The sequence below is a fragment of the Hippopotamus amphibius genome, chromosome X (genome assembly GCF_030028045.1).
Source record: "Hippopotamus amphibius kiboko isolate mHipAmp2 chromosome X, mHipAmp2.hap2, whole genome shotgun sequence".
Classification (NCBI taxonomy): domain Eukaryota; kingdom Metazoa; phylum Chordata; class Mammalia; order Artiodactyla; family Hippopotamidae; genus Hippopotamus; species Hippopotamus amphibius.
The window spans coordinates 32,128,574-32,148,736 of NC_080203.1; the positions used below are offsets into that span (position 1 = coordinate 32,128,574).

At 41.2% G+C, this 20,163-nt stretch overlaps 1 protein-coding gene across 4 annotated transcripts in view; it reads left to right on the forward strand.

Annotated features, from left to right (window-relative positions):
- The window catches only part of LOC130842669 (A-kinase anchor protein 17B-like), a 128,019-nt gene extending 108,922 nt beyond the window's left edge, over positions 1–19,097 (forward strand). For all 4 annotated transcript variants that reach the window (XM_057719351.1, XM_057719350.1, XM_057719352.1 and 1 more), the window contains 5 exons: positions 7,923–7,986; positions 8,131–8,899; positions 10,303–10,433; positions 11,976–12,210; positions 14,518–19,097. In XM_057719351.1, coding sequence (XP_057575334.1) covers positions 8,147–8,899; positions 10,303–10,433; positions 11,976–12,210; positions 14,518–16,185 — 2,787 coding nt within the window. In that variant the 5' untranslated portion in view covers positions 7,923–7,986; positions 8,131–8,146 and the 3' untranslated portion in view covers positions 16,186–19,097. The remainder of the gene's footprint in view (positions 1–7,922; positions 7,987–8,130; positions 8,900–10,302; positions 10,434–11,975; positions 12,211–14,517) is intronic.
- The last annotated feature ends 1,066 nt before the right edge of the window (positions 19,098–20,163 follow it).

Genomic DNA, 20,163 nt, shown 5'->3' on the forward strand with positions numbered 1-20,163 from the left:
TGCTTAGAGCTTCTACTGCCTTTCTCAGAATAAATTCTTCATTTACTTTTTAAAAAAAAAAGGCTCGAGGATGGAAGATGCCTTAGAGGACTGGGGCAGGGAGGGTGGCGGGGACTCGAGGGGGGGGAGTCAAGGAAGGGAGGGAATACGGGGATATGTGTATAAAAACAGATGATTGAACCTGATGTACCCCCCCCCCAAAAAAAAAAAAAGGAATTTAGCATAATACTCTCAAGGTCCATCCATGTTGTCACAAGTGGCAAGATTTCATCTTTTTTTTTTAATAGGGTATTATGCTATGTAAAATCAGACAGAGAAAGACAGATACTATATGATTTCACTCACATGTGGAATATAAAAAACAAGCAAACAAAAATCCCCAAATAAATTAGCAAACCAAACCAAATAAACACGTAGATACAAAGAACAGAGTAGTGGTTACCAGAGGGGAAGGCAGAGTGGGGAGGGTGAGATAGGTAAAGGGGGTCAGCTATATAGTAATGGATGGAAACTAAATTTTTGGTGGTGAGCACACTGTAGTGTATACAGAAGTGGGAATATAAGGGGGTTCCCTGGTGGTCCAATGGTTAGGATGTGGTGCTTTCAGGGCTTGGGTTCAATCCCTGGTGGGGGAACTAACATCCCGCAAGCCACGTGCCATGGCCAAAAAGAAAAAAGTAGAAATATAATGTTATACGCATGGAATTTATATGATGTTATAAACCAGTTTACCTCAGTTTTTTATAAAGGGTATTTAGAAGACAAATTAGGTCATTCTAAAGAATCAGTTTTAAATTGTATCCTGATAACTTGATCTCAGTGATTCCACCTATTTGGGTAGATATATTTTTATCAATATATATAAATAACATAAAATATGTAGCTATATCTACTAAATAATATATCTAATTTAAGTAGATTACCTTTTAAATTGAAGTATAATTGATTTACAATATTGTATTAGTTTCAGGTGTACAGCAAGGTGATTCAGTTATAACTGATTCTTTTCCATTATAGGTTATTACAAGATATTGAATATAGTTCCCTGTGCTATACAGTAGGTCATTGTTGTTTATTTTATATATAGTAGTGTGTATCTATTAATTCCAAACTCCTAATTTATCCCCCCTCTTCCCCTTTGGTAACCATAAGTTTGTTTTCTATGTCCCTAACTCTGTTTCTGTTTTGTAAATAAGTTCACTCGTATCATTTTTTTTTTTAGATTCCACATATAAATGATGTATAATATTTGTCTTTGTCTGACTTCACTTTGTATGATAATCTCTAGGTCCATCCATGTTGCTGCAAATGGCATTATTTCATTCTTTTTTATGGCTGATTAATATATATATATAATATATATAACACATAACATATATCATATAATATATGATATGTGATATATAATACTATATATATGTGTGTGTATATACCGCATCTCCTTTAGCTGTTGACGGACACAGGTTCCTTTTTAATTGGCTATTATAAATACTGCTGCTAGGAACATTGGGGTGCATGTATCTTTTCGAATTAGAGTTTTTATCTTTTCTGGATATATGCCCAGGAGTGGGATTGCTGGGTCATGTGGTAGCTCTATTTTTGATTTTTTAAGGAAGCTCCATACTGTTCTCCATAGTGGCTGCACCAATTTACATTCCCACCAACAGCGCAAGAGGGTTCCCTTTTCTCCACACCCTCTCCAACATTTAATTGTAGACTTTGACGATGGCCATTCTGACTGGTGTGAGATGATACCTCATTGTAGTTTTGATTTGCATTTCTCTAGTAATTAGCAATGTTGAGCAATAGATTACTTTTTAAAAAAATTATTTATTTATTGGCTGTGTTGGGTCTTTGTTGCTGCACGTGGGCTTTCTCTAGTTGTGGCGAGCGGGGGCTACTCCTTTGTTGTGGTGCGCAGGCTTCTCATTGCTGTGGCTTCTCTTGTTGCGGACCCCGGGCTCCAGGCTCTCAGACTTCAGTAGTTGTGGCACTCGGGCTCTAGAGCACAGGCTCAGTAGTTGTGGCACACGGGCTTAGTTGCTCTGTGGCATGTGGGATCTTCCCAGACCAGGGATTGAATCCGTGTCCCCTGCATTGGCAGGCAGATTCTTAACCACTGTGCCACCAGTGAAGTCCCTGGATTACTTTTTGAACATGTTTAAACAGGGTTAAAAACAGAGATTGTATGGGGAGAAAAGCACAGACCTTTTTAAACCTATTTTTCAAGAGCAAGGTTGGGCCTCGTACACTTTAACTAGATTCAAGGATTGGCACATTTAAGCTTAGAGTTGAGAAAGTATCCTGATTTAGAAGAAAGCACCTGTGAAAGTTGAATATTGGATGTAACTTTGAGTATTTTCCAGAAATATCTGTCTGCTTTTGCTATAAAATAAATCAGTTGAGACTTAAACATTCTGCAGCCAAATCAGTGGTCACTGGGGGCGGGGGGAGGATTACAAAGAGGCATGAGGAAACTGAAGGGGGTGATGGGCATTTTCATTTTCACTCTCTTGATTGTGGTGATGCTTTCATAAGTGTGTAAAGATATGTCAAAACTCATCAAAATGTACACTTTTGATATGAAATGTGGTTTATCATATATCAAGTATGCTTTAATAAGGCAGTTCTTAAAAATAACTTCTGCAGCCTATGGTGCAGCTAGTAGTGAAGTGGCCAAGTGCTCCTTCATCACCCAGAATCCTAGTCTGATCTCCCAGGCTTCAGTCAGGACTCACACAAACTTAGGTTATGGGTCCAGATGCCTGTGGGCATTTACAGTGATGGCAGACAGAGGGGTATCTTTGACGGGGAAAGGGAGTTGCTTCTGTATTACTCTGCTTTGATTCTTTTCTGGACGAGTTTATATCAGCAGCTATGAAGTGCTTCCTTTCAATAGTTTGTTATTATCATGTGAGTTTCCTCTTTTTAATAAAAAAGTTTTAATTAGCACATTTATTGTAAACATTCAAAAAATTGAAACAAGAATACTCCTAATCCATTTCCCAGGTGAAATATTGTGGACAATTTGACGTACCTCCTTTCAGACTTTATATAGAGAGGTGTGTGTGTGTGCGCGCGCGCGCGCGTGCATGTGCCCACCGAGCATGCGTGTTTATATTACTCTATTACTTTACTTATATTACTTTTACAAAAACAAGATCACATCGCACATTACTATCCTACAACTTGTTTTCTATTTTTTCCTCTAAAAAGTATCATGGGCATCCTTCCATGTCAATGAGTATAGACCCACACCTCCCTCCCTCCCTCCCTTTCTTCCTTCCTGCCCTCCTCCTCCTCCTTTCCGGCCTCCCTCTCCCCCACCTGCCTGTCTTCCTGGTAGGAATTCTCCTCCTCCCCCTCCCCCTCCTCTTCCTTCACTTTTTGTTAGTTTTGGCTTGAGGCCTCTTTAAGGAAAAAACATCACAACAGGAATTCATAATTATTGTGCACCTATGCACCAGGCACCATCTGGTTAATTTTCAGTGATCTGGCAGAAATTGCCAGTGACATTGCTGTAGCACGGAAGCCATAGGATATGTAAAAAGCTTACTTCTTGGTACACACTAGGTGGTCAATATTTTTAAAAAAAATAAGATTGGAAAGTTAGCTCCCTATTGTGGGAGAGTATTCAAAGATGAAATATTCACAAACATTTCATTTTAAAGCCTGTGACCAACAGGGGAAGACAGGAGAAGCAATATCTAATTTGCTGCTGTTGCTGTGGTTGCGAAAGAGGAATTGGAGTTGAGGATTTTAAAGGAGGCCAGTTTGTTCATTTTGAAAACGAGTCGGGTCCTCTTGGGAAAGTCAGAAAATAACTTAAATGCTTCCAAATTGAGGTGTAGAGTCCTGTCACTGGAGTGCCGGCTGAGCAAAGATGGACCCTAGAGCAGAGGCCGTGGGCAGGCAAGCCAGTGAGGCCTGCAGGTCTGTTTATTTGTACTTCGCAGTGCTTGTAAATTGTTTTCCTTGATTGCCAACTTCTGAAAAATCAGATTTGGCATAAGTACCTCGGTTTCTGGCCTCTCCAGATGAATAGGAGGATGTGGCCACCCCAGGCACTCCTTCCCTCACTGCAGGTTCAGATGGGGCACTGGCCTCCACCTCTGTTCAGTGTTTTTTGCTTACCAAGACCATCTTGCTGTCCACTGTGGTCGTCTGAGGTGTGACCTCTGCTGTAGAATTCACTGCTTATTTTTGCTTCAGTGTGAGATGGAAGGGATAGCCAGTTTTTCTGTTTGTTTTTGTTTTTTTAAATTAATTAATTAATTTCTTGGCTGTATTTGGTCTTTGTTGCTATGCACAGGCTTTCTCTAGTTGCGGCGAGCAGGGGCTACTCTTCATTGTGGTGCGTGGGCTTCTCATTGTGGTGGCTTCTCTTGTTGTGGAGCATAGGCTCTAGGTGCACGGGCTTCAGTAGTTGTGGCATGTAGGCTCAATAGTTGTGGCTCACCAGATCTAGAGCGAAGGCTCAGTAGTTGTGGCACATGGGCTTAGTTGCTCCACGGCATGTGGGAATCTTCCTGGACCAGGACTCGAACCCGTGTCCCCTGCATTGGCAGGCAGATTCTTAACCACTGTGCCACCAGGGAAGTCCCCAGTTTTTTTTTTTAATGTCAAAAATACAGCACATCAAACACTATAAAATACCATCTGACTGATTTCCCTCCAAATTTGAGGAGGACCTTTATTACACTTCAGGAAAGTGAAGAGATCTAGCTAAAATATAGAAACTGTTTCACTGTGTGGAAATCACCCTTGTGCAGGATATGAGGCATATATTTAATCTCAAGAAGTTGATGATTTTTAGTAGGCTTTGTGACTTTAATTTTTTTTCTTTTTTTTTAAAGTTTATTTATTGTCTGCATTGGGTCTTTGTTGCTGCACGTGGGCTTTCTCTAGTTTTGGAGAGCGGGGGCTACTTTTTGTTGCGGTGCATGTGAGTTTAATTTTAAGTAGAAGGAAAAATTGAAGTTTTAAATAAAATCCATTTATATCAACCATAATTTTAAATGAGTGACTACAAATGCATGTTAACAGTGTAAGTGAGCAAAAAGTTTTATTAAAACCACTTTGCAAAAAATCATCATACAATTTCTTTTTTTTTTAGTTTATTTATTGGCTGAGTTGGGTTTTCGTTGCTGTGCACAGGCTTTCTGTAGTTGTGGTGAGCGGGGGCTACTCTTCGTTATGGTGCTTGGGCTTCTCAGTGCAATGGCTTCTCTTGTTGCCGAGCACAGGCTCTAGGGGCTTGGGCTTCAGTAGTTGCAGCATGTGGGCCCAGTAGTTGTGGCTCATGGGCTCTAGAGCGCAGGCTCAGTAGTTGTGGCACACGGACTTAGTTGCTCTGCGGCATGTGGCCTCTTCCCAGGCCAGGGCTCGAACCTGTGTCCCCTGCATTAGCAGGTAGATTCTTAACCACTGCACCACCAGGGAAGTCTCTATCATGCAACTTCTGAAACTCATTCCTGTATATACATAGTTTTGACAAAATTGTATCTAAAATGACACTGCAGTAAGCAGCTTTGAACATGTTCTTTTCTTATTTTTAATTCTTTCCTTAGAATGAGTTTCTAGAGCAGGTTATTGGATCAAAGGGGATGAGCATTTTGTATGGTTCTTGGTTTGTTTTGCCAAGTTATTCTAAAAAAAGATGTAATTAATTTTCACTATCTCTAGCAAGATATGAAGGTGCCTCATTTTTCTTTCTTCCCGAAACTCTCCCAGGAATGGGTTTTTGTAATTTTCATTTATTTGTGTAAGAACTATTAAATGGGATTGTATATCTTAAAACTAATTAAAATTTAGATGGTTGTATCGGTTAGCTATTGTTGTATAATAAACCATCCCAAAACTTAGTGGCTTCAACCAAAACCATTTATTATTTCTTGCAAGTCTCTAAGTTCTCAGGACTGTTCTACTGATCTGTGATGGCTGCATCTGATCTTGACGGGGTTTGCTCATGTGTCAGCTGTCAGCTGGTGGGTTGCCCGGGGGGCTGGCTGGTCTAGGATGGCTCATCTGTCACAAGAGGGCTTGTTCGTGTGGCCCTTCATCCTCAAGCAGGCTAGCCCAGGACTGTCCTCATGGTGTGGCAGGATTCCAGGAGAGTGAGGGCCACTTGACACCTCATCTTAGAACTGGCACTTGGACACTTCTGCCACATTCTGTTAGGGGAAAAAAAAGGCCAGCTCACATTCAAGGGCTGGGGAAAAATAGACTCTATCTCTTGATAGCAACAACTCAAAGTCACATTACAAAGGGTGTGGATACAGGGAGGGGTGGAAAGTCAGGATCATTTTTGCAACTGTTATACTACAGCAGTCAATATTGTCCTTCAAACTTGCCATCTTTCAAAGCTCTATACCCTTTCCAGTGATATACCCACTAATTAAGGGGGCTTGTAAACTAGTTAGGAAAATCAGTTTGTTCTTTATACTCATCCATTTTATCCAGCATTCTTGATTCGAGATAATTTTCGATGATTTTGAAATATCAGATACATGATAAAAGAATTTCAAAATTGACCACCATCTTTCTATTGACCACCACCAAGGCTATTTAAAAGAATGTAGCCCAGACTTTGAAATCCATCCAAGCGAAGCATTCCAAAGTGTTTAAAACAAAGGCAGTATCACTGGAATAAATGGAGAGCATGACAAACTAGTTAGTTTCAAGTAATTAACTATTTTGTGTATATTTTTTCTGGAATATTTTTTAAAGCCTTGCTTTAAGTTAGGTTGTATACATAAATACCTATTGACTACAGATAAATTTGGGGGTTCAGTATATCTTAATTGAATATCAAACTAATTTTTCTCCTAAAGGAGTTTAGTGTTGACATTTATGTTGCAGATTGCAGCAAACTGACTAGATTTTGTCTTCATTTTGCTCTTTAGATAATGTTTTTGGAGAAGGAGCACATGTTTATTCTCATATCATCCCAGTTCAGTGTTGCTATTATAAGGATTTCTAGAATGTAATATCTTAGATACTGCTTTCGGTGGCCTTTTAAAAAACAGTTTATACAGACTTTGTCTCCTAAAGGGAGTTGATTTGAGTTGTCCTTCAGGGACAGTTATAAAAGAAGTTTATACTTATAAAGTTAACGAAGATTTAGTAGCAAATCTTGCATTAGAATTTCCATCATCTGGCCATATATGTTTGGGTCTAAATATCCTTGAGGTTGACATTAATGAGAAACTCAGATGATATAGACTTTTTTTAAAGAAGGAAATAAAGCTGGGAAGTGCTATTTGAAGTCAGCAAATAGGAGCAGAAATCCCTGATTCCCAGTATCAGTGATCTTACTCACCTTGGGATAGCTTAAGAGAGCATGTTCATATGAAATGCCAGCAAGCACTCATGTTTGGAGATTTTTCCAGTCCCAAAGTAGAGGGCAGATTCTCTTTGTCACTCACTAGGAGAGGCTGTCTCCTCTTCCCTTGATCTTAGAGTTCAATTTAGTGAAAGTTGACAGACTGGAGGAATGAGAGTAGATATATCTGCGTAAGACTTGGAAACCAACCTGGACGAAGGATGCTAAATCAGGTGCCTGGGTTAGAACTGTCGGCTGGGTGCATGTTCATGAATGTGCTACATGTATTTTACCCTGGCCCTGTTTCTCTGCCATCCCCAGCAGGTTTCTCTGGGGCTTTACATGGGATCTTGGAGTGTCAATGTATGGGCAAGTCATTTAATTTTTCTGAATCCTTCTGAATTTCCCCATCTATAAAACAGGCATGAAAATACCCACTCACAGGTTGCTTCAGGAACCAAATGAGATAAAGTAGTATAAATAATAGTCATAGCTTATGTTGATTGAGAACTTCCTGTGCGCCGGGCACTATCCTAAGAATTTCACCTGTACTCGCTCATTTACTCCTTCCTGAAATCCTATTATTTCTATTTTACAGTTAAGGAAACTGAGACACAATCTATGGAGACTCTTTGAAACCTCTAAAAACACATTAAGCAAAGGTAAGCTATTGTCTTGATTCTCGTATTAGCATATGTTCCCCTATCAATTTGACCTAAATCCAGCAAAAGCTAGCTAGCATCATTCAAAATCCACATCTGCGTTTTGCTCCATTTGTTTCAAAATGTTCCCTTTCGCCCGCTAAGGTTTCCTGCGGATACCATGACGATCACGGTGGTGTATGATAATTCAGAGGCAACGGAGCTCTGCGCGGCTCAGCACCTCTACCTCAAGCCCATAGCAAAGTTGATGATCAATGTGTTGCTCCCGGAGAGCACGGAACCCATGAGGCCCTTCTCTAACTGGGAAGTTCTTGACCAGCTGAAGAGCCTGATTTGTCCTGACCAGTTCACCACAGTGCGGCTCTCCAAGAGCACCAAGGACTTCATCCGATTTGAGGGCGAGGCTGAAACTCGAAGTTTGGTTCAGATCCTGAAGGCCAAGTTACATGGGAAGATCATCAAGCTAAGCGGTTTGAAAACAGACTTAAGAGTAGTGGCGACAGATGCCCAGGGAGAGTGGGAACACTTCCCCAAGGAAAAGAGGGCCCCATTGGGTGACGGGTCTGAAGAGCAGGACCACGATAAGAGCCCAGATTCCATATACTTCGAAGGCCTGCCCTGCAAGTGGTTTGCACCTAAAGGGTCCAGTGGGGAGAAGCCATGTGAAGAGATCCTTCGGGTGGTCTTTGAAAGTTTTGGGAAGATCAAGAATGTGGATATCCCGATGCTCGACCCCTACCGAGAAGTCATGACTGGTGGGAGCTTTGGGGGGTTCGGCTTAGGCTTGCAGACGTTCGAGGCTTTCATACAGTACCAAGAGTCAACTGACTTTGTAAAGGCCATGGAGTCCCTCCGTGGGATGAAGCTGATGCTTAAAGGAGATGATGGGAAAGCTTTGGCATGTAACATTAAGGTAAGGAGCAGCCAGAGTTTTTTGTTTGTTTTTTAAGTTCTCACTGTTCAGGTGGTCCTGAGTAAAAGCTAGAAGGAAGCATCTGGAACAAATTTCCTTAGACCCCACTAGGTTCTGATCAGTAGCTAACGTAAAGATTTGTGTGGTCATTAATCAATGGATGTTTAAGGAAAAAAATACCATCTTTATTTGGACATTCTTTGGTATCAGCCATGCTGCCAGCTGTGGCTTGAAAGCGATGGTTGTTATAGTCTGGGGCTCTGCCCAGCTCCTCGGGGGCATTAAAGGATTCTTCATGGTCCTTATGGAAGTATCTTATATGCTTATTTTATTTGACAAATTGCTGGGAGAGAGGGCAGCCTGCAGCTTGAAACCACAAGGAGAGCAGTTTATGCCCTCTTTGCTATTAGGGTCACAATTTACTATACTTTTATGGTGTCTGTCAGGTAAATTGCTAAAACAGAACTCCAACAAACCTGGATCCTTTCCTTTCAGAGTCAGCCTGTCTATCCAGGCATGTTGCTTCATCATTGTCTGGTTACCTTCTTCTTGAAGCCTTAATCCAGCAGAAGAAAAGATGCAGCTAAACCCTCCTTTTTCTCTAACTAAATCGGTCTTTAGTGTGAATTTGGACTTTCAGCTTCATGTGTGTGTGCGTTATGCGGGTTAAAATATATATTTGAAAATTATGAGCTATTCAGTCTGACAAAAGATATAGCAAATACTATAATGACCACCCAAGTACCGCTACGCAGCTTAAAAAATAAAGCATTACTGGTGATATGAGAACGCACTCCCCTCTGGGTACCATCCTCAGTCTCTGGCCCCTCCCTCCCCTCAAAGGTAACCATGATGGTGAATTTGGCTTTTCTCACTCATGCATATTTAAATAGCTGCTTCTGCCTCTTTTTATTTTTTAGGCACATTTATTTGTAGAGCCTCAATCTGACTTCCACTTTGAGATTTGCAAAGTTGTTTAATAATCACTATAGTCAGACCTTGTATCTCATTTGGTCAGTTTTCTTACATCTTTGCTCCCCTGCCCTCCTGTCACCCATTTTTGGACTGTTTTTGTCTCTGGTGATTAAAAAAAATATGTTAACTCTGTTAATCACTATAACAAACCAGAGGCAATATACTCACATCCCTTAGAACTTGCATCCATAATGGCACTGTGATGCTGCCTATGGTTGTCAAGTGAGCTCCTCAAGGGTTCTTCCAAAGAAAATTCTAGAGCCCCACAAGGACTGTGGAACAGTCTGGATACTGGGATGCAGAGAAGGCATTTGTAATTCATTTGGTTTGGCCTTGCCACGTACAAATTAGTTTTATCTCTCTGGCCTGGGACACACCCAGCCAGCGGGTAAACTTTTCTAATGAAACTTTGAATTGTTTGGGGGCAGGTTATGTTTGATACAACCAAACACTTCAGTGAAGGCGCTATAAGGAAGAGAAATCAAGAGAGGCTGAAATTACAAGAGCTGGAGGAAGAAAGGAAAAAAGAAAAGAAGAGAGAAGAGGAAGAGGCTGAAAGGTGAGGAGGCCAACTTCAACAAAGAGGGTTTTTTTCAACTTTTGATTTCTGGATTTATCCCTTCAGGTGGATGGCTACACTTCATAGCGTGGCGGAGGGGAGCAGGAATTGGTGCAGACTGGAAAACTGCATGGAAGCCTGCAGTCTTTCCACTGTGCTGCTACAAAACCAAAAGGAGAGAGCAGCTGAAAACAAGAGACTTAAAAATGATGCTTGTCAGTAAGAACAAGGAATGAAGAGTAGTGGGACCAGCCAGATTAAGATGTCTGGGAGGAAATGGTCATTAAAAAAAAAAGAAAGACCAGGAACTTTTAGAATGGAAATTCTAGCCTACCAACTTAAAAGTTTCACCAGTTGACCTAAATTTACCAAATTTTACCATGCCTATTGGTAGACATTTGGGGGCAAAATTCTTTTTAGGTCTAGAAAAGATTTCCTTCCATAAAATGATCAATAATCAATCTAACCCATAGGCCAGAGGCATGGATTTGTTGAGACTGTCTTTCTCATTGGCCTAAATTCTTTCTGCGAATTTAAAGAGCCTCTGTATTGACTTCTTTGAGCTTATCATTGTTTCCCAGTTTAGGAGCTTGAGAGTAGAAAGGGCTATTGGATCGCCAAAGGTTTGCTAAGAAGGGACAAATGGTCCAGAACCACAGGGCTCCCCAAACCAGTTTTACCTCCCAGCTCCTCCCCTTGCATGTTTATTCTTCCAGTCTTTTATGCAAATCATAGTCATTCAGAAGAGGAATTTAAGAGTACCCTTCCAAGTGCTTCTCACTGTTTTTGGCTAGTGGAGTGTTAGGAGTTACTTGAGGTCACATCTGTGAAACTTGGCCAAAAGCTGAGCCCAGTCAAGGTGATTCCCCCCAAAGTTCCAGATGGACCATGCAATTTAGGTAACCCTCCAGTTTTTGGCTAAGTCCTCCCTCAGGCCATTGTCCTCCCCACACCCCCCCCCCCCGCCCTTTTCCATGTTTCCATGAGGCCTCACCAAAACAGCTTAAATTTTCAGAAAACGGCAGAAAAATAAGCCCATATTCTTCTGAACGGGTCTGTTTTTATGATAGGGTACTGTGTTAAGTAGTATGCACCAAAGACCAGTTCTCACCTTTAAGATTTTCTGAGGGCCTTACTTACTTTCATTTGCCTCTGTGCAACCAACTCATGGGAGGTTTTGATCTCAAGGGAAAGGGAACCATCACGGTGGAAGCTGGATCCTGTAGTCTCCGCTCATGTTTTGAGAAAGTGGGGGCCAGAGGCCCCTCCTTCAAATTCAGTAGCCTTCTTTTTTTTTGTTTTTAATTCTCTCTCTCTGCATGTGGTCTCGTGTACATGTTTCTAACTGACCAGCTCAGTTATGCATCTCTCCGCTTGACTGATGTGTCACAGTGTCTTTTATCATGAGTTGTCTACTGTTGGGCCCTGGCATGTAGCAGCGAGAGATTTCTGGAAAGCCCTGGCAGGGCGGAGGGGGTGGGGAGGGGAGCAGATGACTGATAAATGCCTTCTGAAGGGGTGACTCTCTTGATCATTATCCAGAAAGAGAAAAGAGGAGGAGAGGAAAGCCCAGGAAAAGAGGAGAAAAGCCAGAGTCAGGAGGCGTGCCCTGAAGGAAAGGGGCAGACACCGGCAGAGGAGACAGAAGGACAGCGCCAAGGTGGAGGCCCATCAGGGGCCCAATCCGTCCGAGGACCAGGAGGAGAGGAAGGCCTTGCTGGCCCAGAGGTGGCTCCAGGCCCTCCGCCTGCTGCAGATGCTCCTGAAGAAAATTGCAGTAAGGCTCTTGCCCCATTGTTCTTTGGTTTGGGTAGGTACTGACCTTTCTGAGACACGGCCTTTAAACAGTGGCCTATTGTTTACACAGCAGCCGTGGAAGGCTCACTGTAGTCATTGGGGTTTATTTTCAATAGGCTGATCTCTAATAACCCCAACTGTGCATTTACCAAAGGGATTCCCAGATTCTCTGAAGGCGTTGGGTCTCACTCACCCCCCCCCCCCCCCCCCACCAATCTGGCACACACACACTTTGTGTTTCTACACTTAAGGATGGTTTCACCCAGGGCAATATAGTTCATGCATCTACTTTTTTAAGCTCCCAATTGATGTAATCAGAAATGCCCAGGGGAAGAAATAGATGGTGTGGGTGCTGGGTTTGTGATCCTCCATTAACTTTCCTTGGCCATCCAGCTGCGACAGGTTTGGATGGGAAGGGAGAACCTTGAACAGAGACCTTTGTGGAGCAAGCTGCTGTTAGTCTAGTCTTAAACTGTTTGCTAAGGAGTATCTCACATCACAGGCCAGTTGTTTTGTTTGGAGAGTTTCAGTTTGGGAAGTTTTTGTTCTCCCACTTGCCGACCTCCTAAAGATAACCAGACTCAGTAGATGTCCCAGAGTAGAGGCCAGAAAGGCCTCCCAAAGTGTTCATTTAAAAAGCCACCTTCAGCATTCTTAAATATGAAGAGTGAATGGCATTCGTTTTAGATAGAGTTAATTTTATGTATATTTGCCATCTCAGCTTGTTTGTTCTCATTGGTGTGGCCAATCAAACTGCATGAAATCAGAATAAGAAAAACCTCACATTTACCTTTACAATAAGGAGCGGGATCTTTTTTAGTTTACCTTAATGACTGGTGAGGGTGACTCCTTTCGAAGAATTTCTCTCTTTAAATGTGTGTGGTGCTGAATTCTTCGCCTGATCAATACTTTACACTGATTACACAGCCACAGGTTCCAATCCCAAGTCCTGGGTAAGCTCTGCGCCCTGATTTATGCCACGTGTCAGCGGGATCTCAGTACAAACTCTCCCAGCGGAGTAGGGCCTGTGGGCAGGACCTTTCACCTACCTGGCAGTCGTGCAGAGCAGAGAGCACCACAGAGAGAACCATGGTCACGGCCATATTTTCTACTTGCTGTCTTGTTTCCAACTGAGGTGGACAAGGTGGGCAGCTCAGAGACACACTCACCTGCAATCCATAGGAAGAGACTGGAATAAAACCCAGAAAGACAGTTTATCTTTTAGAAAGCCAGCTGACCCTTTTAGATACATATTTCACCCATCAGTCTTTTCTTTTTCTAGGACTTTAACCCCAAGGAGGGCTATAGAGCATTTCTTATTCCTTTTTATATCCCAGCCCCTAGCACAAGACCTGGAACAGTAAGTAGACTCATCAATTTGTGAACAAAGGAAAAAGGGTCATGTGCTTTTTTAAAAAAATTTTTTTAAGTTGAAGTATAGTTGATTTCCAATGTTGTGCCAGTCTCTGCTGTACAGCAAACTGACTCAGTTATACACATATAGGCATTCTTTTTTTAAACATTCTTTTCCATTATGGTTTATCATACGATATGGAATATAGTTCCCTGTGCTATATGGCAGGACCTTGTTGTTTATCCATTCTGTATATACAAGCTTGCATCTGCTAATCCCAAACTCCCAGTCCATCCCTCCCCCACCCCCTCCCCCTTTGTAACCACAGGTCTGTTCTCCATATCTGTGAGTCTGTTTCTGTTTTGTAGGTAGGTTTGTTTGTGCTGTATTTTAGATTCCACATGAGTGACATCATATGGTATTTGTCTTTCTGATTTACTTCACTTAGTATGATAACCTCTAGTTGCATCCATGTTGCTGCAAATGGCATTATTTTGTTCTTTTTTATGGCTGAGTAGCATTCCATTGTATATATGTACCACATCTTCTTTATCCATTCCTCTGTTGATGGACATTTAGGTTGTTTCCATGACGTGGCTTTGTAGATATTGCTGCTGTGAACAAGGGGGTGCAAGTATCTTTTTGAATTATAGGTTTGTCCAGGTATATGAAGGGTCATGTGCTTTTGAAGGTATGTAAACTGGGGTGCCTTCTAACATAAGGATGGGCACAGACCTGGTAAAAGCAGCTCCTGTTAGACTGAGGCATTTAATTTGGTACCTCCTGTTCTTCAGTGTGACATTGTTCCCAATTTGGATCTATCCTAGGTGTAGTTAGAAACCTTTTCAGAACAATGCTAGAAAGCCCAATTTTCTTTGAAAATTTTAGTCTGTTTAGTTTTTCATGTGAGATTTTTAACCTTTTTCTTTGAAGGGGTCCATACAATTTAACCCACGGAAGGTAGATGTTGCAGGCTCCAAAGCTAATCGTGCTCCGGGGACCACACTGGGAACTCTGAAGAAAGAAGAGTTAAACACTCAGTATCTTCAAAATCAGGAGGAAATGCCAAGATACCAGGTTTCCAAGTCAGATAACAAACAAAAACAAAAAGTGAAGAAAAAAGCTAGGGCTCACTTACGTAAATCTTCCCACCACCTTGGGGAAAAGAAATTAAGATATTCAGCTAGAAAAGAGAGAACTGGAAAATTATTAACCAATGAATACAGTCACAGTTTGCTCCCTGACCAGAATTCCTTGCAGATTGCAATGATTCAAGGTCAACCTCTTGAGAAAGAAGACCACCATGATTCTAATAAGTCCTGTTCTTCCAGCTTAGTCGAGAGAGACCATGGCAGGAAACAGAAGATCTATGAAACAGATGAATTTATTGACTATCTTTTAAACTATTACCAAACTCCAGAGTATGCCCGTATCTGCCTAGAACCAAGTCACATAACAAGCACATGTCAGTGGCAGAGGACCATCCACGCGAAAGGAAATGGCTTTCAAATCAATTTGAGAAAACATGAGCATCACTCAAGCAGTTTGAGCCAAACGCAAAACCTAGAGAGGAGAGAACAGGGGCAGGAAGATGATTCCTGTACTCAGGATCCTGAGCATAAACCACAAAAGAAAGCAAGAGTAGATTATGCCAGAGAATGGACTAAGGAGTTTAAGCATCATTGCAAGGACACAGTCAGTGAAGCTGGTGATCAGCTGTCCCCGACTGATGGAAAGAGCCATCTGTTGGAAAAGACTTATGCTTACCAGATCCAAGATTCCATATCCACAAGTCAAAGCCAAGTTTCCTCGCCCAGCAGGTCAGCAAACTTTGACTTGGAGTTGACAGATTTCTTAGAGGAAATTAGCAGTGATTCTGAATGTTTCAGTGAAATCCTTAGCGTAAACGAAGAGGAGAAAGAGAAATCTGTGGCCACATACGATAGCTTCCCAAAAAAGGGATCTCTTGATGCTGATGAAATCATCACTTGCGATCCAGAAATTGGGTCAAGTCAGCAGACCTTGTATTCAGAGTGGAAACATGATGGGGAGGAAAAATACTCTGAATACAAGCTTAGGAAACCAGGCAAGAGGTCTAATTATGAACTGAGATATTCACGGCTTGAGGATGAAGACAATTCTATTAGAGATGAGAAGAGCAACAGCAAAAAGAGGGAAATACTGGCCTCCAAATACTTATTTGATAAAGGCTACCACCACGAATCCAGCGCCAGGGATCAGTTAGACCCTATCCCAAGAAAGAGGAGGTGGTGTAGTGATAGTACATTTGACCAGAAAGTGAACTATAGGCCCTTTCATGTGCCGATAACATCATCAAAAAGTGCTAATGCTTCCTACTTGGGGAGTTTTCCCAAAAGAAGAGCGACTCTGCGGAAGTCAGAATATAACCGGGATGCAAGGAGGTTTAGAAGACATGAGAATTCTGAAGATTTCATGCTGAATTCTGATAATTACTATGTTAGATATAACAGTCAGGAGCACATTGACTACAGAAGCTATTTAGGAAACCACTACAGTAGCTCCTTATATTTTCAAATGTTTCGAACGTCTCTTAGATCAGGAAACCCTTATTCACAATAAAAACATGCAAGAAGAAAATCTAAGACCAAATGTAGCTATGTAGTTAGCAACTACAGAGCAAGAGAGCAAAACTTAGGAGCTTGAGCAAGGTCAAATGCAAAACCTTGTTTCTCTTGCCAAAGTGTAAAGCATAGATCTGAGTGTGTGTGTGTGTGTGTGTGTGTGTGTGTGTGTGTGTGTGTGTGTGTGTGTTGCAGGTGTGTTGGCAAACTTTGGAAACACAAAACATCCAGATTCTGAAGGTTGGTAAAACAGTGTGCTTGCAAAACTTCCTTATCCAAGGACAGACATTTCTACAGTTCGATTGCAACTTCAATTTGGTGCCATCAAAGGAGCAAATAAACGTCAAGAGGAGTTAAGATAGCCCTCCCTCTGTAGCTCTTCAGCTGTCATAACATTACCCTGTAGCATCATTTAACTTCAAAGGAAATGGCAGTGAACGAATAAGGATCTTTCTTCTTATTCTTTGGTCAGAACACCATGTGCAGCAACAAACTTTCCTGACTTTTATCTAGAAATACCTACAGATAAAAGAAGAGAGATGACACCTACAACGTATAATAGACTTCTTCATGACATTAGGGGGTTCCATGAGCATCCACTAGAAAGAAATTAATCTTATGAATATGTTCAGAGGACTCAAAGAGTTGTCCTTTTAGAAACAGAGCCTTGGAAGAAGAATCTAAAAGGGGCTCAGATTGTCCTTTGAGGCTTATACAGATATTGGACCGTTAACAGAGTTCTGTTTTGTTTTGTTTTTTTGGGAAGAACCTCATGTCATTCCATCCTAGAAAAGCAACAGGATTAAAGCGATATAACGTGGGATTTGCCAAAGGAAATATTGAACGATCCTGGGGCACCAATAATGGCACTTGGGAAGAGAGGACGTGACAGTATTCCATTTCAGGTTATGTAATCCTTTCACTCAGGGTTGGGTGACATCAGTTTGTAAAAAGCCACTGAATATCCCCAAACTGACTTTTATAAAACAGTAACAAGTGCCTCCTCAATCCTCAATAATGCCATGGAGTTAGGAAGAATCAAGGGTAAAGCCCATAGTTTTCTAGTGGGGGAAAAATTGTATGTGTGCAGGATTTGTAAACTCTTAACATAAACAGTTTATCTTTTTACCTACTGGTTTTGGACTCCTTGAATATGTTTTTAAATTGAGATATTTTATAGATTCGTAAAGACATACATCTTAATGCAGTGCATGTTCTGTTGAAAGCTTGGCTGATTCATTCTGCCTTATATTGGATTTAGGACCTCAGGGGGCAGTAGATGACTTTTTTTCTTCCAACGAAGCTATAGCTGACATGGCAATTGAAGACCTCAATGAGATTAGATTGCATGCAGCGGGAAAAGGTGATTTGAATCCACCGAAGTAGCGGAAGGCAACATTTTCATATGACATGATTTATTTTAAACAGCCCTAACTTGATAGTCCATAGAAAAGTACCAGCAAGGTAAGATGCCAGTCAGTGTGGTTGCCCAGAATGACGAGGCACGATGTGTGCTCATAACCAGCCTCTTGAGCAACCTGATACCTGAAACGGCTATAAGATCTTCTAATCGATCTAAAGAAAGAGCCACAAGTTGTTGTTTTGATCTCTTCTAATCGCATGTAATAGAGGTATGCCAGTACATGCAAAAGTTCAGACGTGAATGTAGCATAGCAGGTTGATTGTTATCAGTGAATGATCCATTGGCTCTCTTATAGTCAGTTCCATTTGCGAGCCAGTGACTCTGTCATCCAAACTAGGCTTGGCTTGTCCAATCTGAAAAATCTCTCCTAGGGTGAGTGCCTTTTCTCCTCTGAGGACTAGCAATGCCTATTATTGTTCAGAGTACTATTATCCGGAGTAGCCTTTTAAACTACTAACAGCTTGTATTTTGTCAGACAACATTTGGTAACCAGGTATTAATCTCCTCCAATGAGACCCCGCCTCCTTATTTTTTTCATGTTTCGTGCCCTGCAAACAAAGAACATTATGGGTTTGTAATGGAAAGCAGCTATGCTTGTTTTGGAAAAAACAAACAAACAACTGAATCTCTTCTGTCATTTGATAATCTTTCTTTGCAGAGATTTTAGGCATGAAAACAATTTGCTGCTCAGTAACCAGACATAAAAAAAAAAAATAAATTGCAGAATACAGCATGCGCAATTGAAAAAAACTTTTTGTATAATAGAACTGGTGCTAAGTCACTTCTCTCATATTTTGGTCTTGTTTTGTTTGCTAAATACCGTCCTGGGACCTAGAAGAAAGTAAAAATACTGGTTTTATGTTTACTTTCCGTACAACCTTGGATTTTTATGTCTTGTGGTAATACAGTCTAGATTTGGGTAAACCTCTTTTTTTTTTTTCAGTGTTTAGGCCTTAAACAAGGAAGAGAACAATTTATCCTGAACTTTTCAAATGGCTTAGTAAGGGTGAAATAGAACCGGAAACGTTGCAGTCACTTTGTATTAATTAAGTTATTGTTCGTTGTGCTCTTATTTAAGTGGTGCAGAAGTATTTTCTCATATCTTTTTCCTATGTCCTATTAAGTAAGGGCACGAACTTTGTGTCTTTTTTAAATAGATGTTTTTATGTTTTTCCTTGTATGTGCTGCTAATAGTGCTTTAAAAAGAAAGCTAAAAATCTGTCAGTGTGTTTTTGTTCAATTTGTTTGAATTTCTCAGGTAGAAAGCCATGTAACCTGGTAATTTTGAAAATAAGAACCAAATAAATGTATTTTCATTTGTTGCAAGACCGTTCAAAATGTTAACTTTCAAATAAATGCTGGTAATTCCACTTTGGGGGGTTGGGATTTCTACCTGTAGTTTGCTGCTTTGCACTAACTTTGCTGATCCTTTTTGTCATTTGCATTGGTAGAGAAATAATACATATCTGATTTTCAGATTAATAAAAATGTCATAGCATAGTCTTTGTTCATTGACCACATGTACTGGGTAGAATGTTGCACACCTGCAGTAACATTTTCTATGACCATACATGTCTGGTTTCAATATTGTTTCAAGGCAATTTATGATGTTTCCCCTTTATGATGCCAGTTTATGGCAATCAACTGTCAGAGCTCACAAAACGACAGATGTATTTTCATTTTGGATAAACTAAAATCATGATATTTGGACTTAAGACTATTCTCCCTTCAGCAAAGGTTTTATTGGTTCTTTAAAGGTAGCAAGACAGACTCCATGGAATTTCATCTCACCCCTTCAGGCCTTGATGGAAGTGTTGAAGTTACACAACATCCAAAAACAAGTGTGGATGTGGGATGGGGGGTGTAGTCAGAGACACAAGGGGCTTCAGTGATCAGCCTTTGACTCTGCAAGAGTTAACTGCATTTTCACATGAAATGTACAGCAAACTGCCTCTAAGTATCCCTAACAAAGGCTGACTGTACCTTAGAGGACAACTGGGCACTTTAGAGCTGAAAGGGTTCTTGTTGGGTTCAAAGAGCTCTTTCTGAGACAGCAAGGGCTGTTCTTGCTCATTCTGGATCAAGGATTTGCATGAAGTTTGGCCCTCCGAGGTAAGGTGAACAGGACGTTGTGTAGAGAAGCCTCAGAGATACCACAGACACGTAGTGAATGCTGCTTCTGTGTATCTGGGCAGGGGCCAGAAGCAAGCAGGTGGGGAGCAAACAGCTGTTCACCTAACCCCTCGCCCTATGGCATGGCTGCTGTAAACACCACTCCCTGGTCTTAAATGGCACCTTTTACATAATATGGCTTATGACTCTGTGAGCTGGATTTGAGACATTTTTAGATCAAAGTCCTGCCTGATAGTAATATCCCTTTACCGGTAATCAATACAATGTTGATTTAGTTCTGAATGGAGGGGAATCCGGCTATTTGAGATTGAAGCTTTTAACCAGGCTCTAGATGTTTTCCTCTTGGCAACAGACAAAACTGTTTCAGTTAGTAAAGGGAGTAGCCTAATCTTCACATCTAAATGAGATTTCAGGCTGCAA